At 38.1% G+C, this 25,553-nt stretch overlaps 1 protein-coding gene across 3 annotated transcripts; it reads right to left on the bottom strand.

The window, feature by feature from the left end:
• Positions 1-311: 311 nt before the first annotated feature.
• Positions 312-25,524, bottom strand: Cryz (crystallin zeta). Of its 3 annotated transcripts, none has more exons than XM_076862289.2 (10): positions 25,403-25,524; positions 21,495-21,591; positions 19,755-19,878; positions 18,238-18,390; positions 14,256-14,419; positions 9,676-9,727; positions 5,315-5,464; positions 1,850-1,951; positions 1,662-1,757; positions 312-1,221 (listed from the first exon to the last, which is right to left on the bottom strand). In XM_076862289.2, exons 3-10 carry the CDS (start codon positions 19,863-19,865, stop codon positions 1,060-1,062), a joined length of 990 nt encoding a protein of 329 aa, XP_076718404.2. In that variant the 5' UTR covers positions 19,866-19,878; positions 21,495-21,591; positions 25,403-25,524; the 3' UTR covers positions 312-1,059. The 3 variants fall into 3 exon arrangements, with proteins under 3 accessions (XP_076718404.2, XP_076718405.2, XP_076718406.2); XM_076862290.2 differs by having other exon boundaries at positions 19,755-19,871; XM_076862291.2 differs by lacking the exon at positions 21,495-21,591.
• Between the last annotated feature and the right edge of the window lie 29 nt (positions 25,525-25,553).

Genomic DNA, 25,553 nt, shown 5'->3' with positions numbered 1-25,553 from the left:
TTCTGTTCACTACTAAAGCAGGATTACATGTTTAGACTAGAAGCTGTCATTCAACAAAACAAATCAGATAAGATAACCAAGTATATAATATAATAAGAAACAGAAGGATGTGTTCATGGGAAGAAAAAAAAAATAATAAAAAACCAAACTTTATTTCCTTGAACATAATGCTAGTGATTACTAAGGCTATCTTTTTATTTAGTTCAGATAAAGATGTTTCAGAACAGAATACTATAAAGTAACCATTAGGAGTCATGCAGAAATGATGTAAGACCAGTACTGCACAAAGACACACTAGACAAATACACAGCTAATATTCTATAGGATTTATTACAGAATTAAAAAAAAAGAGCAGATCATTCTTAGTGTACAAAATTAGTGAACTTATTAAGTTAAATAACAATATGTGACCCATATCACAAAACCTAGTAACTCTAAATCTACTCTGAAATCCCAATGAATCAAAAAATACCTGTTTGGTGACTCTGCACCTAGCATCATGGACTAAAAGCATGAAATGGTAATCAATTAGGAATGCAGTGCATATTCTAGTAGTTTGGGAATTACTGGGAAAAATAAAAAAATTTTCTCTAGGTATTACATATTTTTGCCTTTCCAAAAGATTACAAGTTCAAATGAGATTAGTATGAAAATTTCTAGAGAATTTCAGGTCCATTACAGCTATGGGGTAATCAGAGAAGATTAGTGAACTGTTGATACAAATAAGTAGGCTTGGAGTCTTATGCTAAATTCGCACATTTTAATCAAGTGGTAGAATCACTCAAGAATTTCTGAAATCACACTAATGCCATATGACCACCAACATGCTGTTTCCCTACTATGACGACTCCTTAAATTGAGATAGAAGGCATATAAAATATGGCTAGCTACAAAATAAGTTTTCCTCCACTTTCTCTGTTCCCTAAAGAAAAAAAAATCTTGTTTTTTAATATGAGAAACTCATTAAATCAATTGAATGTTAATTAAAGAAACTGTAGGCTAAGTCTAGAGGACAGAATGCCTCCTATTTGCACAAGAAGACCATAGAAGACGGAATTATCACAAGAGAAGAACCATTTTTCCAGGAGGCCGACTACCACGAATGATATCCTCATGAGCCTGGGCCACCTTCTCCAAGGGATACTGAGACCCTACCACAGGTTTCAACCAACCAGTTTCCATTCCTGCTTGAAGGGCTGCTGCAAATTGCTGAAACTCCTCCTAAAAGAGAGCAAAAAAAAATTTTTTTTTTGTAGTAGACTATATGACTTAATTTTTAGAAGCTTTCAAAAACTTTAGATTCTAAGATTTATATCACAAACAGTCTCCTACAAATGGGTGGCTTTTGTCAATTTGTCCAGAATTACAGAAAAACTAGTTCTCTAAAGAGTAACAATAAGTTCCATTTGCCTGGGATAGTGTTAGTTTATAAAATACCTATTGTCTTGAATAATTACTAGTAGTATCACCTTTCTCTTTCATGAGTCTTGACTTGGGTAATAAATTGTACTGTTGCCTTCATTACCCATCAGGTCGCTTAACCTTACCCACTCCTCGGGTCAGATGACCAAGCTTAGCATCTACCCTAACTTCAGGCTGTCAGACTAGGCAAACTGTACCAATGTCCAAGTTAACAAAATTAGAAGCTCTTCTTCTCCTACCTTGGTTGATGCAAATAAAGTGATTCCATTTATACTAGACTCTTTCATCATGGTGGCCCGTGGGTTTATTTCAATAGGGCCTCTGCTGCCAACAACCTATTATGAAATAACAGGTCTACAGTCAAAGATTGCTGCAGGAGAGCATTAAACTGCAGTAAAACTTTAAAGTGGAAATGAAAAATACTTACTATTACTTTTCCTCCAAATGACAGAAGATTCAAATCATTACTAAGATTCACATTAGCTAACATTTCGATAATCACATCAATCCCCTTTTCACCAACAGATTTCTACATAATAAAAAAGAATGGCAAGAATGATAATAAGTGAAAAAACTGTAAAATAGCTATTATTTTACAGAAATGCACTTCAAGTGACAATGACATATAAGATATGTTTTTAAGAATAACAATGTAAATTTTAAAATGATCTAATTATATAATGATGATGTAACTCCAAGGAACCAGCCACAACATCTAAAATGATAAAGGTTTGTCCTGGATAAATTGATGTAATGAAATAAAGTCTCCCTGGAATTTTCAGGTGCTATAAACCACTTTTTACTTAGCCAAAGATTTCACATCTTTAAAATGTCTTTTACAAAGAAATGAACAAATCAAAATCCATAAACCCCAGAGGACTTCCATTTTTATTAAGTAACAAATACTCTGGTGTTGCAGGATTTGCGTGTGTGTGTGTGTGTGTGTGTGTGTGTGTTTGTACATGAAGTTTTGTTCCAAATGGTTTACCATCTGATTGTCTCTGATTGTCACACTAATTCTTTTCTTTTGGGCTCTGAGAATTTGGTTTCCATCTGGCACTTTTAAAAAGCTAGTACATATCTACGTGATATTCATTTTATCAATAAAAAAGAATATCCATGGCAGATACTATACTAGAATGCAAAGAATGGACATAGTGAGCTAAAAACAAAGTTAAGAAGAAAGAGAAAATACTAGGCAGAGCTGGAATGTAATGGCCTAAGCACTATATTACCAGAATAAGCCATAAATGATAGAAGAAAAAAAGTTAAAAATTTGATTGCCTGCAACCACCGAGGCAATGACCTGAGCCTAGGGTATGGAATAGAATTTTCTAAGCAAAAAGAAAGGAAGGCAGGTGAGAGAAGCCAGACAGGAGATGGAGTAAGTCTCAATTTAAGATACCAAAAATGTAAGGAACTGATAAGTCAAGGATTGGAACTTTAGGAAAACTGAAGTATGTATCTGGGTGAGGAGGAGTAGCAGGGAGAGGAGGTGCATGTTATTCAGCTTTCTGTTATGTTAACAAAACATCAATTTAAATAAAAAAAGGTTATTTGGGCTCACAATTTGGGAGGTTTTGGTCTATGGTCAGTTAGTTACTCATTGCTTTAGGGCCTATAGCAATACAGTATATCATGGTGGGGGGTGCATGATGGAGCATGATGCTCACCTCATGGTGAGAAACAGAAGAGTTAAGGTCCTAATATCCCCTTCAAGGTCAGGTCTCCATACGACTGAAAGATTCCCACTAGGCCCTATCTCTGAGAGGTTCCACTACCTCCCAACAGTGACACAGGCTGGGAACCAAGCCTTTCATGCATTAGTCTCTGGGGATTGCTCCTCCAAACCACAGCACTGTGGGAGAGGGGACTGTAAAATTGATACAGATTGCAACCACACATTGAATGCCATATTAAAGGATTTGGAATTTGTGCATCGATTCATGCACCAGGCACTATTTTAGGCTCTGCAACAGCAGTAGGAACTGAGGGTCAAAAATTCCTTTTCTAAAGCAGTTGCCATTTTAGCTACTTCTGGGTATTTTTTTAAAGGAAGAACACAAGTAAGTCTGATTAAAAAGTGGAAAAGACAAAAGGGGCTATTAGCTAATCTATGATTAATAGTCAAGACTAAAGAAATTGAGGCCTAAACTAAGTCACAGGTGGGTGGAATAGATAAAAAAGGTCTGCATAAAGGCATGTCAGAGGTGAAACTGGCAGGATGAGGGGTGGAAGGGAGAATGGTGATTAAAATAAAATGAGAGTTCCTATCTTGGGTGAGCAGATGAGTGGTGAGGTCTAGCAGTGTAGCAGCATGAAGGAATGGACATCAGGCCAGAGTCAGTTCTAGAAATCAGCAGCACATGGGTAAAACCTGAAGCCATGGGACAAATGAGGTTGATTAGGGGAAAGTCTAGCACATGAAAGAGAGACCAGGATAAAAAAACAAAACAAACAAACAAACAAAAAAACAAACCACCAGGGAACACCAATATTTCATTCATATGAAGAGGAAGGAGAAATGAAGGTGAACAGTCAGAGAAGCAAGAAGAGAATCAGCTTTAAGGAGATGTGGTCAGGGTCATCTGGTCCAAAAAATCAAACAGGATGAGAACTGAGATAAGACCAGCAGACTGTGACCTCAGAGGAGCAGTCTAAGAAGTTGGAAAGGAAGCAAAACTGCAATCGGAGGTGAGGAAGGAAAAGCAGTAGTACTTACTAACTTCTTTGAGAAGTTTGGTGGAAAAGGAGAGCAAAGAAAAGGAATGAGATGATAGGTTAGGAGAGTAATGTGTTTTGAGAGTGGGAAAGACTTAAGTAGAAGCATTCAGTGGAAGGGATGGAAGCTACAAGACCTTATGGACTTGAAATCAGATTATTGCCAAACAAAGAAACACATCTGCAAAATAACAGGCCATTTCCATCTTTGTAAATATTTTTGGAGAATGGTGTTAGGATTGAGTAAGGGATCCTAGGTCCCTGGACATATGACCAAGAAATCTCTTTGAACAGTTTTTTGGTGAGATGATTTAGTGATAATGAACTCTCACTTGTGTTTCTCCCTAGTTAATCTATTTATTTTTAGAGAGAGAGAGAGAGAGAGAGAGAGAGAGAGAGAGAGAGAGAGAGAATTTTAATATTTATTTATTTTTTTTATTTTTCGGCGGACACAACATCTTTGTTTTTATGTGGTGCTGAGGATCGAACCCGGGCCACACGCATGCCAGGAGAGCACACTGCCGCTTGAGCCACATCCCCAGCCTATAGTTAATCTATTTTAAGAAGTATTCGGTACCTGAGAAATCCTAATTCTTTCTAACATAAGGAAGTTGTGGTTTGAGGATTAGCAAAGTAATCAGTGTTTAGCAAATTGCTACTAGAGTGCAAATGGAGAACTTGAGAATTGACTGGAACTCTGTTAATATTCAACAGCTAACTAAATACTACCTCACCACTATGGATGACTCCTCCAGCACCCAGTTAGCCAAAACTTTATAGATAAGAAAACTAGACAGATACCAGGTTTCTCACCTTGCATGGAAATTTTACATCAGTAGAAATTATATTAAGGATACCTCATAGCTATAAATACAAAGCTATAGCTTTACTTAAAATGTGATTTGCATTAAAGAGCATCAATTTTTATAGCCATAAGGCTTTAGGAATATTATATTTTATTTAGTATATATACACAATACAGAAATGATAGTAAAATTAGAAAAACGAGACATCTGATTTTAAAATTAATTAAAACTTTAAAACACAAATAAGCATAAAAACACAGTCATAAAAAAGGAAGCAAACAACTTTAAGAGAGTAGCTGGTAAAAGAATGTAAGTCTCCAATCAACAATGTTAGACTTTTATATATATACTGGAGAAAAATTTACCTTAATTTTGTCAATATAATTAACTTCTCTGTGATTAAATACTTCATGGGCTCCATTTTGCAAAACAATCTTTTGTCCCTCCTCAGTACCAGCTGTGCCCAAAACCTTTAAGCCATAAGCTCTAGCAATTTGGCATGTTGCCAATCCAACCTGAAAAACAAAATATAACACAATAGTTATATATTTTCTGCATTCCTGAAAACACTTAATAAACATTAAATGAGCTTCAGGTCCTTCTGGGATTTAACCTATCTTTAAGGAACTTAGCTTGTAAAGAAATAAGAAAAATAGCTCACTTGTATTGAGTGCTTATAATGTTCTAGGTACCATGTTAAATACTTTCTATATACTGATTTATTCCATCCTCACAATGATCCTAAAGTAGATATTATTTCTGTCTCTATTCCTCACACAAGGAAGCTTAAGTTTCTTGCCAGGCACTGTGGCATACATCTGTTATTCCAAGGCAGGAGGATCTAAAGTTCAAGGCCAGCCTCAGCAACTTAGCAAGGCCCTGTCACAAAATAAAACACAAAAAGGGTTAGGAATGTAGCTCTGTAAAGTACCCCTGGGTTCAATCCCCCCAAAAATAACAAAAAAAAAAAAAGAAGCAGCAGAAGAAGTAACTTGCCCAAGTCACATACAGAAAGATAACAGGGACTGGACCAAATCATATCAGACTATAGAACATGAATTTTTAACCACTGTATCAAAATTGAAATGTTTGCTTAGCATCTGTTTTGTGCAGAAGGTATGGGCTTTAAAGATGATCTGAAAATTCTCACTGACTTTATACTTCAACTAATTAAAAAATATACTAAATAACAAATAAGGCCTACACCATTTAAATAAGAGACAGGTACATGGGCAAATTAACTGTGCTACTCAATTATTGAGTGTTTACTCTTGTGTTAAAGATGATCAATGTAAGAAACTTAACATTCTAAGAAGAGGGGAAAATAATAAACACATGAATAAATAAATGAATAAAATAAATTCAGAAAATGGTAAATGCTAAGAAAAAAATAAAACTGGCTACTGGGTTAGAAAGATACAAGGAAAGGGGTAATTTGGGTCATCAGGAAAGGCCACTCTTGAGAAATGAGGCTTAAAGGAAGTGAGCAACAAACCACATGAACATCAGGGCAGCCACTCGGGGGATGGGGCAGGTAGTGAACTAGGTGGAGTGGGAATGTGCCTGAGGTGTTCAAAGAACAGAAAGAGGGTCAATGTGACTCAAGCAAGGGAGACAGAGAGTGGAAGATGAGTCCAGAGAGACAAAGAGAAGCCAAAGTGACAGGACCTTAGAGGTAAGATAAATGCTTTAGATTTTATTAAAAACTCTGCAGAATCACTGGAGGGTCTAGTAGTAGTATATGATCAATTTAGGCTTTAAAAATGGTCACTCCAATTATATGCGAGGCACAAAGAAAGAGGAGAGGAAGGGGAATAAAGATCATTTTGTAGCTGGTGTAACAGTTTAGATAAGAGATGAAGCTGGCTTGGACTAAGGTAATGGCACGAGAAAGAACAAAAACAATTCATATAATTAGAGGTAAACTGATGTGACTTCCTCACAGATCAAATATGGAAGGCAAGGAGGAAGGTCAAGGATGTCTCTTGGGTCTTTGGCTAGATCAACTGGCTTTATTAACCAAGAGCATCATGTTTGTGAAAGCAACAGTCCACTTGAAACACACTGGAGCTGCAAAACACTCCCAGAGGAGGACAGAGTGGGTATAGACTTGAACTTCAGAGATGGGTAAATGCACTTGAGATTCATCATCTTACAGGTGGACGAAGTCACTAGAATGCCAGATAAAGGTGCTTAGTACAAAAGAGAAAAGTAATTTAGGAATATAGATAAAGGAGCAATTATTTAAATAACAATACCAGGAAATAATTTTTTTACTATATGCCAAATCAATGATATAGATAAATGTCACATACTTTTATGAAATCTTGACTTAGTGCTAATGACATTTTGGCCATATCTTTTTTTGTGTGTGTGGTGGTGGGGAACTATTCTGAGCATTGAAGGATGTTTGACAGCATCCCTGGCTTCTGCTCACTAGATGCCAGAATCCTCTTCCCCAGTGTAACAACCAAAAATGACTCTAGACATTGACAGGAAGAGGAAGAGCAGATGATGTGGAATCACTCCCCCACCCACACACAAACCCCAGCCAAAGATAACCATGATCTAGAGGAAGGATTCCGTTAGGCAAGACAGAAAATAATCCAAATGAACAATGATGAGAGGGAAACTGATTAAAATTGTAGCAATCACAGACTCCCAGGCCTGAAATAGACCTTAAAGATTATAATGCACATGGGAATGATGATCTAACTCAGTCAGGTTATGGCAGGCACTTATGGGATCTAACCAACACACCAACAAATGCACAGAACTCACCACCTGATGGACAACAGAGGTATCCAACTAGATGAAACACAGTATGCTATTGGATCATCACTATGGACTTTTGTTACTCTGAATTTCTATTAAAAACCACAGACCTCTAATAAAACCACATTTTAAAATGAAGATTTAATGTAAGTATATTTCCTTGTGCTCTGCTTTGAAGGGTACTTGATAGCTTTGTAAAAGCACTGTTTATTCTCTTCTCATCAACAATTTTACCAGCAATACTCTTTCAATAGATTATGCACCATTATGTGGCAACTATTTTTCTCCTCCTTATTTTGCTAACACTAAAATAGGGCACTCCCCACCAACATATCAGGACAATAGCTGTGTTTATAAATCCTACACCATTTTAAACACACAACATAATCCCAAAGGAATTTGAATTAAATGAGGACAGAAAGTACAAACAGAAGCAAGGCAAAACCCAGCACTCTGTTTCCCTTTGATAGGGCAGGGAGGATCAGAAGCGCTTCACACACCAGGTCGCCAGCCTATCCCTGCCAGGCAAGGATTTAACAAACAGCCAGCTCCAAGAACAGTGTGGATTTTACCTTAAAAAAAAAAAAAAAGCATGGTGAAGCAACTGGGCTTTTTACAAGAGAGTAAGGGAATAAAGAGAATAAAGAGAGATTTTTCTTTAAACTCTTCTCCTTCCTACTGAAATCTTTCTCTACTACACAGAGCATAAGGTCACTCTCAGAAAGCCAGAACAATTTAAATAAATGCATGTGTTTGACAGACCTTCAGTTATTTAGGGTTAAATTTAACCTAACCCAAAAATAGCCTCTTCTCTGGAGCTAAACAATAGGCATTTTTGACAGAGCTTATCTGTCATATTTTCTCAAGCCCCATAAAGACAATCTTGGTGTTTTTAGTAAATAATCCAAGCAATGAAGTCCTTCAGAATTGATCTATCTGAGGTATACAGGAAGCTCGATGTAAAACCTTGTGATTCATCTAAAGAAATAGACAAAAATGCACTGCCTTCTCTGAATCACATGTCCATTTTTGGAGGTCAGTATACCATTCTCATTATTCAGGGCATAATATACCACATAATAAATTACTTTTTACAGTGTACTCTCCAGAACACACAGTGCTCAGAAAGGGTTAACCAGCTTCCTCAAGGTGAGCCACTTCAGCCTGGGCCCTTTATTTTGAAAATATAAAATCTTGTCTCCAAAATTTCCAAAGCCTTTCTGTGCAGGATAGAGGTCATGTGGATTTCTTGTTAATTCCAACCTCAGAGCTCTAACTTTTCTTCTAAGCTCCTCAGAGGCCCATTGGCAGCCAGGTTCTTGAAGAGGTTTCTGACAGCTTGGTGCTGGGTGATTTCTGTGAAGGGCTTATTTTACAAGTTCTGAGCCCTCGCCCCCCTCCCCAACATTAGCATCTTAAGCCCTGGGTTGTGGTGTTAAGGACACAGCTGTATACCGTGCACTCCATGAATGTCATCAAAGCGCAGCAGGCAAGAAAGGAGGGGAGGTAAAAAGGACTGAGTAGTGTAGCTTCTCGCTGCAGTCTGGGGCCACACAGAGGATGCTCTAATGAGTTTTATTTCCTATCTAAGGGAATACGGAATTAATATTAACCTTTAGAACTGTCTGAAATTCTCAATAAATATTCTTGTAACATGCTACTTGAAGGCAAAAACAAAGCCAGTTTATCTTGGTCCACCCCCAACATAGGTAACAAAAGTCTAATACAGACATTATGATAAGATTCTCTGTGGAATTTATTAGCTAAAAAATGCTCATAAGGTAACGACAATCACCTTTAGGAGACTGGATTTTAAAAAGTTTCACCATATAATAGGAACAAAAGTGGCCATGACCGTATTTATAAATTTGACTTTTAAAAAACAACTTGAACTCTGTGAAACCCATATACCCAAGCTCACTTAAATATAAACTTAAAAAAAAATACTTACTCCTCCACTAGCCCCATGAACCAGAACACTCTGTCCAGCTTTCACACGGGCGCTGTAAAAGAAAGCAGAGGTTCCATCTCTTTATTCTTTAAAGATAATTAAATGCTGGTGTTTTGTCATTATCTTTAAGGCATTTCTACCCTTAGTTCATCCAACATTTACCCAAAGAACAGATACATCCTGAAATACAGCCCAAAATATTCTTCACACTCCATAGGATCAAATAATGGTTCTTTAGAGCCACAGATAAAGGGAAATCTTCAGTTCATATATCTGTTCAGCAAATGGTTACTGGGGGTCATTATATGCCAGGTACTGTGCTATTTAATTCTGAGAGGCTACTGCCCTCGTAGATACATTAAGTGGAACTGCTGAGCCTTGAGGAACTGGAGTCTCTCTTCCCCAGCTTCCCACAGAAAGTGTCTCCAGGCAGGTTTATTACAGCTAAGTCTTCATTCTGTGGTCCAGAGTAATACTCAAGTAAACACAGAAGCCAGCCTATTTTTAGCCAGGGATAAGAAAATATTTTTGCTTCTCTTTGCCTCTGAACATCAAGAGGCACTAGCCTCTAGGCTCTGATTTCAGAAAACAGTGCTGAGTCAGCAAAGGACTTACAATAAATCCTGTCACAGAGGTCCCATGCCACCCCCCTCCCCCAAATGTCCAGATCCTCTAGTGAAAAGACATATTCTTTTTACTGCTGGTTCACATTATTACACTTCTGGGACACACCGAAAACAAAGAATACACACCAATGGGGATGTGCCACTCTTCCATAGGGGCAAGTGCTAATGTCACGGCCAGCCGCTGCCATGGGATCCAAATCTGACTCTCCTGGAGGAGCTCTCACTTCCTAGAACAATGTGAGGTGGTCACTCTCCAGCGACACCATGCTTATTGTGGGAGTGAGAACACAGGAACCTGGAGCCCTGCTGTATCTGTGTGATAGCAGCTGATAAATGGCAACAAAGGATGCCTGTCCAGCACTCTCACTTGGAGATAAGGGGATTGAGGACACTGAGTTAAACTGAAGGTTTGAATGATAAACTGAGATAATCAATACTAAAAATATTTGACATTATAAAATGTAAAATAAAAAATAAAGGCATAGGATTACTGATGTTATACTCTAGAATATGAAATACTTTCCAATGAATTTTTATAAATTTTATAATCTCAAAAATGTTATAACTTTTATATAAACATGCTCTTCTCAATGCCCAGGGCTGGGGTGAGTGCAGGCAAACCTTCTTCTAAATCCCTGCTACTGTGATCACGGCCCCTGCAGGGAGTCATTGTGGTAATTAATTTTATTTATCAGCTCACCTGGGCCTCATATTTGTTCAAACACTATTCTGGATAGTGAAGGTGTTTTTTCAGATGAGACTAACACTTTAAATGGTAGAGTTTGAGTAAAGCAGATTACCCTTTTTAATGTGGGTGGGCTTCATCCAATCAGCTGAAGGCCTATATAGAACAAACTGACATTCTGAGCAGAGGGAATCCTGCCAGTGAACTGCCTCATGACTTAAACTGCAACTCTTCCTGAGCCTCCACCTGCTGACCTATCCCATCAAATTTTAGACTTGCACACCTCTATGGTTTCATGAGCCAATTCCTTAATATCAATCAATCAATACATACAAACACTTGCTGTTAAGGAATATATATATGTGTGTGTGTACACACACACACACACACACAAATACACACATACACAGAGTCTGTTGGTTCAGTCTCTTGGGACAGACCTGACTAGCACAGTCCTCTTCCCTTGGGGTCATGGCCTGGGTTCCAGCAGTGGGCTGGCCTTCACACTGCTGTCCTCTACTATCTCTGGTCACTGAAAACTCTTTGCACCTGACATACAGGCTTTCTCTTCCACCTGAATCCAGCCCTATTCTAGATTTCAACAACCACCAAGAAGAAAATCTAGTGCCACAATTCCTAAATGGTTTTCTGTTTTACCCATTCTCTTTCAGGCTAAATCTGATGAACGCCAACAATCACTGTACCTAAGAAATGTCAGATACCAACAGCCAATGCTGCAGCAGGAATTTCATGCCCTGATTTAAAAAAAAAAAATAAGTTGTAAATGGACACAATACCTTTATTTTATTTGTTTATTTTTATGTGGTGCCGGGGATGGAATCTAGTGCCTCACCCATGCTAGGCAAGTGCTCTACCACTGAGCTACAACCCTGGTCCTGATGCCCTGATTTTGAGAGCCCATATTCTGTCAAAACCTCTTCCTCAACTCACAGACATGGCTATCACTCACCAGCTCTATATCTGCTCACTTGCTGCTCCTGACATCATTTCCTTTCCTTCCCAGCCTGGACCCCAGGGAAGGGTGCCCTAGTTCTCTCTCTTCAGTGTTCTCAGTTCCTTTGAACTATTCCATTTGCTATTAATATTCCAGTCTTGGATTAACATTAAAACCTAACTTCCTCAAATGTTTATCCAAATGGTTAGTGCTATGGAAGAAAATCCTGTAACACTGCATTTTGGTGCCCTTCAGTTCTAACTCTCAAGAGATCACTTTGCCTCCTACTTCATTATGAAAAGTGAAGCAATCACACATAAGCTCCTTCTACACCCCCACAGAATTTTCCATAATTATGATCCTTACCCTTCTAGGGTAAATATGTCCTTTTGATATTTGAAGCCAATCTCTCTACAATGTCCTAAGTCCTTTCCATGTGGCCTTATACAAGATCTTGTTCCATCAGTCTTCCTTCCTCCCTTCCTTTCTTAGATATAAACATGTTCAAGTTTTGTACACCCCCCCGCCAAAAAAAAAAAAAAATCCAAAAAAAGAACCTTTTCCCCCTTCCCCCATTCTCTTCAAAAGTAACCTTCTCCTCTCCTCCCTGATCACTGCTGACAGCTGGTGTCCCTCCTTCCTAGCTAGGAAGCCACAACTCCTACCACAACCAACACAAACTGAGCACTTTCTCTGTGCCAGATGCCACCCTAAAAGCTTCACACACATAATTCAACACACCCCTAGAAGGTAGACTCTGTAATTATCCACGTTTTTCAAATAAGTAAACTACAGTTGAGAGGGGGAAGTAACTTGACCATGGTCATTTAGACAAAGACAGGACTCTGACCCAGCCAGGTCTTTTATTTTCAAAGCCCGTGTGCTTACTGGGTGTTTCATGAATATTGTGACCTTCACATTCTTGGTTTAGGGATCCATTCCCTTCAGCTTCCTGAGGACTCTGTAACTTTCATCGGCCTATGCTCTTAAATGTTCACAAGGGTCCTATTCTCACTCCCCAAGGGACTGCCGCCACTTTTCATCTACTTACCTAAATGATGACTTGCCCAAATTTATATCTCTAGCTTTTAAGATTCAGATTCTTTTAACCTACAGGCTACTGAGGCTCTTTACTGGGATCTAGGATGACTGTGTCTCACAATTTCAAGTCCAAAACCAAACAGTTTACCAAGACTTTCTACTCCTTTTCTGTCGTAGTTATATACTATCTAAGCTAAAAAGCTATAAGTATCCTTAAGCTCTCCCTCTCCTTCATTATACACCTGCAAAAAAACTACCACATCCTCCTGATTTTACCTATCTAAAGTTGTCCTTTCCTCTCCACCCTCTACCAAGATCTCTTCTACCATGACCTTTACTTTGTATCACAAGAATTTTGTCCAGAGGAAACTCCTACACTATTCTCCCATCTGTTTCTCCTCCTGTCCTCAAATCTATCCTTCACACAGCAGATAAGTGATCTCAATGAATCACAAATATAACAACAGCATTCTCCTGAATAAAACACTTTATGACCTCCAAACCTTCCTTAAGAATGTATAAGCTCCACAGCCTAGTTTTCTACAGTTTGAAATCTGCCTGTTTGATGATAATACCTACCATTTAATGAGAGATTATGTTCCAATCTTATTCTCTGCCACTCTTTGCTTTGAAATCTTTTACCCAACAAAACCAAATTGCTACAGCTCTCCCTAGACACCATACTGTTTTCCCCACACATCATTCTATTCCCATTGTTGAGAATGTCCTTGCTCCTACCAGCTACCCTTCCCCAGGCAAATTCCCTGATGTTCTTCAAATGCCAAGGGGATTTGACCAAAATATAGATTCTCAGATAGGGGAGGGCTGAGGTGGGGACCTCTGCTTCACTTTTAAGGTGCTGCACATTGAATCCAATAGCTAACAGAATTTCTGAACCATGTCTTTAATGTAATCCAAGTCTCACACATCTCCCAAGGGCCACACCTCATCATTACATACATCCCTTGTGATCCCACAATTCCCCACATACATGTCACCATTGTCCTTTCCCCATTACATAGAAATACTATTACTCTTATGTCTATTTCCCTCACTACTGCGATCATTATGAAGATGGTATTTTCTCTGCTTTGTGTTCCCAGTGATCTGCACAATCACCCAAATCAGCACAGTTTCCATTCCATAAATGTTTGATGGTATAAAACTAGTAACCCAAAGTGACAGACAGATGCATGACAGATGGCAGGAAGAATGGCGGTTCACAGTGCCCTCCTCTGGCACTAGCTATAAAATTTACTGAGTGTGTCATTACCTGTGGAGCAGAGCTCGAAAGGCAGTAAAGTATGGGATCCCGATGGCAGCGCCTTGTTTGAAGTCCAGATTCCCAGGCAGTGGGTAAACGGTATGATCTGCTGCGAGAGCATACTCTGCATAGGCCCCCGAGATTGTTCTGGTACTGAAGACCCTGTCACCTTTCTAGGGGAAGAGATAGATATGTGCACCAGGGCTTCAAAATTATGCCAACATGAGATGTAACTTTTATAAGAAGAAGAAATGTGTATTTATATATTGTTTTCTACATCTTAGGAACGCATAAAAAATAATTTTAAAATACTGAACATTTTTAAATGTTTTCTTAATGGAAACTAATGAAAGAAAATAGAAAAAAATATAAGAAGGACTCTGGGAATAGCCTAATGATGACAAAGATGACAACTCATCTTTACTGAGAACTTATTATGTTAGGCACTGTGTCAGTGACTGATTGGTCCTATTTGATCTTCACAACTACCTATGTAAGATGTGCACTTTTATTATCTTCACTTTAGATTTATCCCACCACACAGATGAGAAAATTGAGGTACAAAGAAGTTCTGTAATTTCCTCGGATCAATCAATTTGTCAAAGGCAGTTAATACAAACTGCTATTGTGTGTGTGTGTATGTGTGTGTGTCCATGCACGTGCACACACAAAATACCAGAGAGAATAAACAAAAATGTGACGTTTCTTTAATACACAAACAACTGTTCAAAATCCTTTCCATGGATGCACTTCCATCATTTTTCATGCATAAACCCAGAAACAGAAAACCATGCCAAGATCCCAACAGCAAGATGAGCCAGGATAGGTTTCTTCACTTTAGCACCAAACAGGTAAACTCTCAATAAACTCCTGCTGGGCCCTCCCTATTGAAAAGCACATGCAAGGCATTAGAGGTCCAGTATGATTTGCATGTTAGGTAAAATCATTCTGCTCACTTTAAGCAGCCCCCTTAAATCCTCTTTTTTTTGGGAAATAAAGGTATATATTCCTTGGAATAGGCAAAACATGGAGGCAATGACTACTTAGTATACTTTAATTGTCCTATAATAAAGAAACCTGAAAAAGTAACAACATTATGCTGTGGGATGGAGATGAGAAAAGATCCAAAAGGTACCTGAGAGTCAAAGACAAGCATTACCACTTAATAATGTCATCTGCAAGGGTCAAGCATGCCTAGGTTAAGATTAATCCTGCTTTTACAGCTTAAACTCATGTTGAACTGATTTCAATTTCAATCATTTACTAAGAATTCACAATTTGGAAAGCATTATTTTGAGTTCTGCAAGGAATATTAATAGCAAGACACAGTCTCTAATCTTAAGCACCCTAAACTCTAGGAGGAGAGAGAAGAACTTTTGAGTTCTGCAAGGAATATTAATAGCAAAACACAGTCTCTAATCTTAAGCACCCTAAACTCTAGGAGGAGAGAGAAGAACAGAAATAATTGTAAAGCAAAACAAACACAAGGAGCCATCAAAGAGAGGTAAAAGAGAAAGAAAGAAATTGCTTCTAAGTTGAGAAAATGGAGGAACTGCTCCATTGAGCCGCTAATATTTGAGGTAGAACTTGAAGGATAGGACAAGATTTTGAAAACAAGAATTGGGAATAATCAACAAGAGTCACGAAAACAAAGATAGCAAAGAAATAGAGGCGGGAATAAATGCTGAGACATTATAAGCATCAATTCTCAATAGGAAGGTAAGTATTAAACCTGGGCATGGTTGTGCATGCCTGTAATCCCAGCAACTCCGAAGCCTGAGGCAGGAAGATGTCGAGTTCAAAACTAGCCTCAGCAGATTAGTGAGGTACTTAGCAACCCAACGAGACCCTATCTCTATATAAAATATAAAAAAGGGCTGGGGATGTGGCTCAGTGGCTAAGCACCCCTAAGTTCAATCCTCTGTACCAAAAAAAAAAAAAAAAAAACGGTAAATACTGGCATTACATACTTCATGTGTGGTATGTAATGATTTCAGGAATAAAATGGAAAGAAATTAAAGTTGGAGTACAAAAGTAACATGAAGTTACTTGACTCTACGTTTATAACTTTCAGTTTAGTTCTTCTGCCAGGCAGAAGAACCAATATGAACAAAAACACAGACATAAGAGAGCATGGGATGTGCAGGGAAGGACAATAGTTCATTAGTAAAGAGTAAGTTGTAAAATGAGAAGGAGTAGGAGATAAAAATGATAAGATAGGGGGAGAGAGCATGAAACCCTCTTATTCCATAACAATGAGTTTCATCCATACCCTGAAATCTATAAGGAATTAATGCAAGAATTAAAATAGAGGAATAAAATGCTCAGAATTACATGCTAGGAAAAGATTCTAGAGTAGGAGTAGATTCTCAAGGAAAGGAGACAGGGTAGTAAGTTAAGTGTCTACCACAGAATCCCAGGTCAGAGGTGTAGTTAAGTAGGTAAGATAGCTTGAACTAAACTATAGGTGCTGGGTATGGAAAGAGGAGAGAGAATGTAGTTCTAAGATGAGCCTCAAACCCTAGAAGCTGCCAAAGCAGTTACATAAGAGAGGAGCAGATCTGCAGTGAGAAAAGATGAGCTTTTTTGTAGATTCACTGAGTAAGAGGTTCCCAGAGCCTGGCTATGAAGGTCCAGGGCTATTCAACAGAACTTCTGCACTGATAGAAATCTATTCAGATATCTGCACTGTCTGGTAGATACTAAGAAAAAAATTAATATATTGTCCTACTGTGTCTAGGTTATACTCTACCATAAGACTGGTAGAGTAGCAGCTAGATGCATGTGAATACTAAACATTTGAATTGCTCCTAGTATGACTTAGGAACTGCAATTTCAATCTGAATTTAAATTATTTGATTTGGAATTTTTAATTGTCTATAGGGTCAGTGGCTACTGTTTTGAACAGCTCAGTAGAATATTCTATGTCAAAGACAACACATATGATAAAGGAAATAAAGGGAGTGCATGAGATCATCAGGAAAGACACCAAATATAAAAAGCAGAGATCTAAACAGGGACAAAGAGCCCTGGGCAGCACGAAGATTTAAGGAGGACACAGAGAAAAAGAGTCCTGAAAAAGAATGCTCAGAGGGGAAGGCGAAGAGAGGACAGGATAAAATGATGTCACAGAAGCTTTAGAAAAAAGTTTTTTTTTTTTTGTTTTTTTAAGAAAAAGTTAAGTGGCTAAGAGTGTCAAATGTCACTGAGAAGTCAAGAAAGATAATGACATAAAAGGGCCCATTAACTTCCGCAGTACAGAGGCCATTAGTGACATTAGCAAGAATCGTTTCAGTGGAGCGGTGGGGGCAGAAGCCAGATTGCCACAGGCTGAGAAGTGGAAAGCTGTATGAATTTACCCCGTCTTCCTGTACAGGGGCACGTTAATTTTCTCCACCCCAGCCTAATTTTGGTAAATGTGCTGCCAAAGTTGAGTAGGTCAAAAAATTATCAGAAAAGATGCTAGAACATGAGTATGCTATGAATATACTATCTGCTTTATATGTCTTTTAGCATATAAATAACAAAAGTCCTGACCAAAACATTTCCATTGACCTTGTTCTGACTCAGCTCTGAAACTGTACAATGACCTCGCATGTTTTTAAGTTTTCTAATCCTTCAAAAGAATTCAATTTTCCTTTATTTTGTAAAACTAAATTTATAAAACTGGCTTATGTAATACCAAGAGTTTGAAAACAGTATAATTTCCTTATTTGTGTTCTTTACTTACATATTTTTATTAAACTAAAAAGATCACAGTTCCTTCTGTGGAGTTGTTAGATATAGAAATCATCCAGCATTTGCTCCGACTGATGTAAACAGACAAACCCTCTGGATAAGACATCATTTCTTTTTTGACTAGAGGAGTCCCCCAAGTGGCAGAAATTGGGTAATGGGGCCTTTGAAAGTCTTAAATGCAGATATGTTTTAAAGATATACTAAATTTTTTTTTTAAAGTAAGTCAAAACGGAAATAATTTAAAATGTGATACCTTGAAAGCAGATACTTCATCTCCCGTGGCCTCTATCACCCCAGCCACATCAGTGCCAGGTGTGTAGGGTAAGGTCGGCTTAATTAAATGAGTACCAGAGCGGATATATGTCTCCACTGGGTTTACACCACAAGCGTGGACTTTGATTAGAACCTGAAATGACAATGCATTTTAGTTACACAGAGCATTTAGGCATTAGTCTAGGGTTACGCTATAACCAAATGGATTATTGGAGCTATAAAAATGGAGAAAACAAAACAAACTAATCCTTTCCCTCAAGCAGCTCACATTCTAATTTTGTGAACCAATATGTAAATACAAAATAAAACAGAGTGGTTTATGGGCTATATTAAAAAGATTTGGGGAAAACACTAGAAGAAATTTTTAAGGATATGTGTGGCAGAGACCCTATATTTTACCAAATCTACTTCCTCCTTTTCCTAGGCACATGGGAAACATTATTTCCTAGTCTCCTTATCAGTTAAGAGGAGTGAAGGGCCTGAGTGCCAGACAGTGAGCAGAAGTGATGAAAACCCCTTACAGGCCTGGCCCATCAAAACCTTCCTAGGCAATCTACACTGTGCTTCTACATCCTTTCCTGGAAACCTCAGAACTCAGGTGCTGAAGGTGGTGGAGCCCGATGAGTACAGACGCCTATGTCCTCCTAAGTCAGTGCTGGAGGACTACCCACCAACATTTTAAAATGTGGGAAATAATTTTCTATTCTTGAAACATTAAGATTTTGAGGTTACTTCTAGTACAGAAGCCAAGTTTTCTTTAATACAAAGTGATGAACTCTGCGATAAGAATAAGGAAAACCTAAAGAAGGAAGCAGTGTTTGAACTGAGTCTTAAAATATGAGTAGAGATTCTATAGAAATGGGAGGAAAATGAACATTTTAGGCAAAAGGAATAGTACATGCAAAGACAGAAGGAATGAAAGGGCTTCTTGGGGAAATGAATAAAGTTTGATGTTGTTACAGCACTGTCTATTGAGGGAGTGATAAGAAATAAATTTATAAAGGTAGGTTAGAGCCAGATTGTGAAAACTCTCTAAGGCTTGCTAAGGAAATTAGACTAGGGAGCTATGGAAGGTACAATAATAAAAACACATGATTTTGATCAAAAGGATATTGTTACAGTCACTTTCGATGATTAAGCTTTACAATTAAATTCTCTGAATTCGTAATGAAAAAGTATGAATACAGAAGGAAATTTTTTTCCCCATCATGTGCAAAATAAAAACCAAGGAAGTTTTTGAGTTTGTGAGTTGATTCTCAACTTCAAAAATTTTCTTAAAACCAGAGGTTATTTATTTTCATGTGTCTACTTTTCATATGTCTAATTTTTAGCTCTATGTTAATTTTGTCAGAGTTCATGCATATAACCAGTGTAAACTTTGTCCAAATTCAATGTCTTTATAAATCATTGTTAGTCTGCTGCTTTTGAACACTAACTTGATGTGCTAGGGTTTCACATTCTGTGTAATCATTGTCTGAATGAGGGTATTATTTCCACCTGATGCTCTTTCGGAACCGGTACTACAACATCAGACTGCAGCTTCAGTACTTCTGGTCCACCAAATTCAAAAACTCTAATAGCTCTCATCAACTTCTGTCCAGTTGCCATGGTGACCTAGATACTAAAAAAAATTAAAATATTGTCATATTGTATTTAGGCTATCACTAGGCTTCCCCCACACCTCCACCCTGGAGGGGGCAGATCAAACAATTTTTCAAACAACAATTTAAGTCACGAGCTTACCACTGATCTCATTTCATGTTTAAGAATCTTTCATCTTACAAATCCTTCAGCTACAAAGCCTTCCTGTGGGGATTCAGTGCTTTCAACAAGGTAATCAAACATGCAAACAGAAACATCTGGATAGACAACATGATACCATATCTTATGCTTTCTTTTGTGTAAGCTTGGGTTGCAACATCTTGAAAATTTTAGGAGATAATATAAGATTTATTAGATAAATAGACTTCATTTTGATAAGATTATGAACTATGTCAAGCATGAGAAATATGGAGAATATAATTAAACACTTTCATACCTAACTTTAACAAACCTCAACATTTTAAAAATCTAAATCTTTAAAAACATGAAGCTTGCTGTGCTCATCCCTAAAACCATTTCTGAACCTTGCATTAGTGAATCCAGTACTAATCATTCCCAAGTACATTCTACCACTAACACACCCATGTGCAGTAGTAAGCAATCTGTGTTTCTGTTTTGTAAGCTTTAAGTTGTTTTGCAAACTTTAAGTTGTTTTGTACTTAATTATGCAATTTGCTTTTTCATTAAGCATTAAGTTTTGAGATGTATCAAAGTGAAGCACTTGGCTTTATGTAGATCATTTTAACAAAAGGGGAAAAACATTAAAAACTAAAAAAACACTAGGCAATTTTTACAATCTTTTGTAAATTACAAGGGCTTAGCTAATCTTTATGTCTTACCACTGTTAATATTAGAATAAAATGAAAATTGAGAGTTAAAATAAACTCTTAGGCAAAGAGCATAAGGATATAAAATCATGTAACTTTGGAAAATTCTCTGTACCCGTAGAGATGTAATGAAAAGGTGTTGACTATAGTTCCATAAATTTAGTTGTGAGTTATTATAATTTCTTGAAGTAAAGCAAATCAAATATTGTTAGATTATACTACTTCTTAGAACATCTTTGCTAATTTCTGCAATAATCATACTCCTTAAACACAAATAGTATAATCTGAAAGAGCTGCAAAAAGTAGGACCTGTGATGAAAGAATTCAGACTTTCATCAGAGCTCAGCCCAGGACTACTCAGCCCAGGACTACTCAGCCCAGGGCTTATATTGGTTACAAAGTATCATTCCATGTGTGCTTGGAGTGGGGGAAGGAGGGCCAAAAGCATTTTGGTAGTATTATTAATGGAAAGTTATTGATATAATTAATAAGAAATTTACTATTTAAAAATCCTTAATTCAAATGATCTGTTATATAACAGCACCTAGCACAAAGGCAAACGTGAAATTTCCAAAGGAAAATATGAAGTTTTCCAAAGGGGGAGATGCAGACAGAGGGTATAAACAGAGCCACACAGACAGCACAGCAGCTACACAGTTTTACAGGTAGATGGATCACTCCAAAGGACCCAGAAAAGGCAAACAGTCGTACCCAGCAATCTCACTACAGTTCTTTCCAGATCTTCACTCAAGCTGGGGCTTTTCATAGACAAGACAGTGAAAGCAGAGCTTGGCATAATAGCACACACCTGTAATTCCAGCAACTCAGGAGGCTAAGGCAGGAGGATTGCAGACTTGAGTTTGGCCTTAGCAATTTAGTGCGGCTCTAAGCAACTTAGCAAGACTCTGAAAAAAAAAAAAAAAATCAATAAAAAGGGCTGAGGATGTTGCTTAGCAATAGAATATCCCTGGGTTCAATCCCCAGTACCTCACACACACAAGAGTACAAAATAAATCAGAAAAAGATCACCCAGATCAGAGTTTCCCATGGTAGAATGGTAGAAATAAGAACACAGCTTTTACCCATCCTTTTGTTTGTTTAATGTTGTTTTCAACATGGTACCATGGAAGGTGTGTGTATTTGGAGTCCAATAGCCCTAGGTTGGAATCCCAGCTCTATCATTTACTAGCCCCATGGCTTGGGCAAGGCAGTCAACATTCTGAGCTTGTGTCCTCATTTGAAAACTGGGTTTCCACTCAGAGTTACTACACAGGGGATATGGTACATAGCATAGGTTCTTTCTGATTTCTGATTCATAAAAATATACTCCATTCTATTTTCTATAATCATCTTCAATATAACAACATTTATAGAACCTGTTTAGGAAAACAAGGTCTTATCCCCAAAGAATCCAGTCTAGATAATCATTTAAACAAAATTTTAATACCAATAAGTGGTTCTTATTTATTTGACAAGTAATTTTTGAACATTAAATATACGTGAGGTATTATACTAAACCCAGAAAATACAAAGGATACACAGAAAATGCCCTACTCCTGCAGATCCTGTGCACTCTGTCCTCTCACTCTCTCTTATACACCCCATGTAAGATACATAACTCTTTTCATTTTCAGTATGGACCTATTTACTATTTGTTTCTTTCAAGTGCTCACATCTTTCCATCAGCAGAGATCATTAGCTTACAAAACAAACTGTAGTAATAATAAAAATCAAAATTGCTCTAAAATAGGATATGTATCTTATAACTAACATACATTCTTTCCCCTATGTTCTGGAAACCACTAAATAGGGAGGAACAAAGGACAGAAGACTCATCTGGATTTAGAAGACCCACCTGCTTTGCCCAGTACCACCACATCCTCATAGGAGCTTATACAGAGATGGGGCATGACCTTGACAGCACTCTCTTCTGATCTGCTTCTCTTGATCTTATTTCCCCAGAGCCTTGGCCATTCTGATTGGTCAAGCTCCAATCTGGTCTCTGCCTTTTAAATCAACTATGGGCTCCTCATCTGCTTCATAATACAGGTACTATGTCAATAGAAATTATAATAAAAATAAAATAATATGACATATTGATAGCAAATTATGATAATTCTGAAACTCCCACAATATCTGACTTTTTTTAAAAAAGCATGAGTCTTTCAACTCTATTGATAAAAATATTTTCACAACAGAGAAACAACAGTGGTTAAAAGTGTCATTTTATGTGGAAGTAAAAATAAAATCAATAATCATAAAAATAATTTTTATGAATGAGAAAACATTGCTGGAGCTTAAGAGACTTGGCCAGGATCACACAGAAACAAAGCTAGAACCCAAGTCCTACACTTTACAGATTTTTTTCCTTATTGTATAATCCTTTAACCTTCAACCTTAGAAATTTTGGCATAGATTACCCTCAATTTCTAGAAATAAATTTCATAATGTTGACAATGCGAGAGACTGAGTTAGAAATATAAAATTTAATTAAACTTCAGGTAGGATTACATATTTTATGATTAAGTATCTACTTAGTTTGAAATTTCTCAAATGCCTGTAAGTCAGGAAATTCAGTAGAAATACAATAGACATGATTCTATTAGGAAAATTAATAATTCCCTTATCTGGAAAATAGAGATAATATTCCGGAGCATGGGGTTTCTGTGAAGATTAACTGCAACTAACCAGGCAGAGTTCTTCTGGCATGCTGTGTTAGTCAGGGTTCTCTAGAGGGACAGAATCAACAGGAAGTATAATTATAAAAGGCTAAAAGGTGGACTTATTAGGCTGGCTTACAGGACCAAAATCAACAGGAAGTATAATTATAAAAGGCGGACTTATTAGGCTGGCTTACAGGACCTGATGGCCATCTGCAGGCTGGAGAGCTGGAAGAACCAGTAGCTGCACAGTTCAAGAGGCTAAAGCCCCAGAAAAAGAAGGATCAATGGTGCTACCCTAGTTAGAGACCAAAGGCTTCTGGAGAATCAGCTTTGGAAAGTGAAGAAGCTAGAGACTGATAGCCTCAGCAATCAAGAACCTGATCAAGAAGAATGGAGCTTGCATCTGCTGCTACCTCCTTGCTCTTCCAATTTTTATTCCATTCAAGCCATCATCCTATTGGTCAGTGCTGCCCATGCTTAGAGATAGTCTCCATTTCAGTTGCCTATCCCACATGCCAAGCATCCCTAACAGACCCTCATTGACATACCCATAATCCTCTTATCGTTGGCATCTCTTAATCCAATCTAGTTGAAAATTCAAATTAACCTTTACACAAGCTTGGCATATGCTAAGTTTTATAATATTCAGAGCAAATCATTTGTGGACTCACAGTGGACAGGCATGGCTTTCCACTGCTTCTGTTTTTTCATTAAAGGGTGCCTCAAACAGGCCTTTCTATTTATCAAATGCCTACTTTTAAAAATTATTTGGACTACCTCAGTGTAATTTTTGGTTCTGATTTTTGCCTCTGATTAGTTGCCAATCATACTTCAAAAATCTAGGATGTACAAACTTAAAATTCTCTTTCCAGCATTGGTCATGTTCAGTCTATGCTTGATTCCATGTGGTTTAAATGAAAGTTAAAGTACAGCAATTCATAAAGCCAGAATAAAGGCACATTATGAGACAAAAGCAGAGGTAAAATTAAGTAAGAATTCTGGAAAAAAATTTAAAAGTGAAAACTTGGAAAAAGACCCAAATATTACAAAATGTGTTGCTGTTGATCAAGAATGACTCATGTAAATATACTGCTTACTTTTCTTATCCCAGAAATGGGGGGTGGTGGTGGCGGGGGTTTGTCAGTAATTCTTTTCTCAGATGTGTGATCTTGTCACTAGATCTCTGGGTCCGTTTAGATAAGGAAAGGTAAAGTGGGGAGGCGGGTAATAATTCAGAACCCTTCCAGGGTCTTGGATGGAATAGGGCAGGCTGCTCTCCAGTGTTGGGATAGAGCTCTGTGAGATGAGATCTACTACTGAAGTCTCTAAGGCAGTAACCAGTCACAGTGGCTTCATTGGCACTGCCACTGCCACTTTCATTAGCTGTGAACAAGGAGTCCAGACTTTAGCCTTTGAATGGTTCAATCATTAATGAACCTTCCAGGATCACTAAGATGAGTCTCCTCTTGAAACTGTAAATATACAGCCAAGTGTTAATAGGATTTTTTTTTCTTTTGAAGATTATTCTGGGTGGGGGTTACATAAAACTATGTATTTATATATATATAACTATTTCTTCCCAAAAGGAAGCCTGCAATCCTGTAGGCAGGCTTATGGAAAGAGCGCCAAGAAACCTACAGCTGCGGGAATTTAGGGGGAGCAATCTCCTGTAGCCCTTCTGTGGCAGAGGCCCTGCGCCCATTGGCGCAAGCAGCTGCAGGAGTTCCCCCGGGTTAGCACCCGCCGCAGGACAGGCCGGCTGGAGGCTGGAGGCGGGCAGAACGTGCCAGCCAGCGACCCACGGTACAGCATCCCAAACGCAGATCCTACTGGAAACCAGGGCCAGAGGGCCAGGACCTGTAGGTAAAACTCCCCAGGTGATTTTTCAGCTGAAAACTTGCGGCTTCTAGAGAGGAACGGCTTCACTGTCGAGCTCCCGGTGCACACTGGTTGTCAGGGAACAAGGCAGGAGAAAAGTGCAGACAAAATCAGCACCGTTCAGTTTGGACGAGAGTCGCTGAACAATTAAGAGGACTTTTTAAAAAACACTTACCGCCTTTAGAGTGGGGATTAAAACTTGCCCAGGCGCCCTCAGAATCTACAGAAGAACGGGGGCGGATCGGCAGTTTCAACTTTTGCAGGCTCCGCCTCGCCGGCCCGCTAGGGCCGGAGAATCTACCGAGGGCGGCACGACGAGGAAGTTT

Source organism: Callospermophilus lateralis, chromosome 7 (genome assembly GCF_048772815.1).
Source record: "Callospermophilus lateralis isolate mCalLat2 chromosome 7, mCalLat2.hap1, whole genome shotgun sequence".
Lineage (NCBI taxonomy): Eukaryota > Metazoa > Chordata > Mammalia > Rodentia > Sciuridae > Callospermophilus > Callospermophilus lateralis.
The sequence above is the reverse complement of the archived record's forward strand: the minus strand, read 5'-3'. Positions and strand labels throughout refer to the sequence as shown.

Excerpts from the sequence above, each read along its gene's own strand:
- Cryz (XM_076862289.2), bottom strand. The coding sequence starts at position 19,865 with ATGGCAACTGGACAGAAGTTGATGAGAGCTATTAGAGTTTTTGAATTT. Across the intron at positions 9,728-14,255 it reads TTTCGAGCTCTGCTCCACAG|CGCCCGTGTGAAAGCTGGAC; the intron begins GTAATGACACAC and ends TTTCTTTTACAG. Across the intron at positions 5,465-9,675 it reads TTCATGGGGCTAGTGGAGGA|GTTGGATTGGCAACATGCCA; the intron begins GTAAGTATTTTT and ends TTTGTTTTTCAG.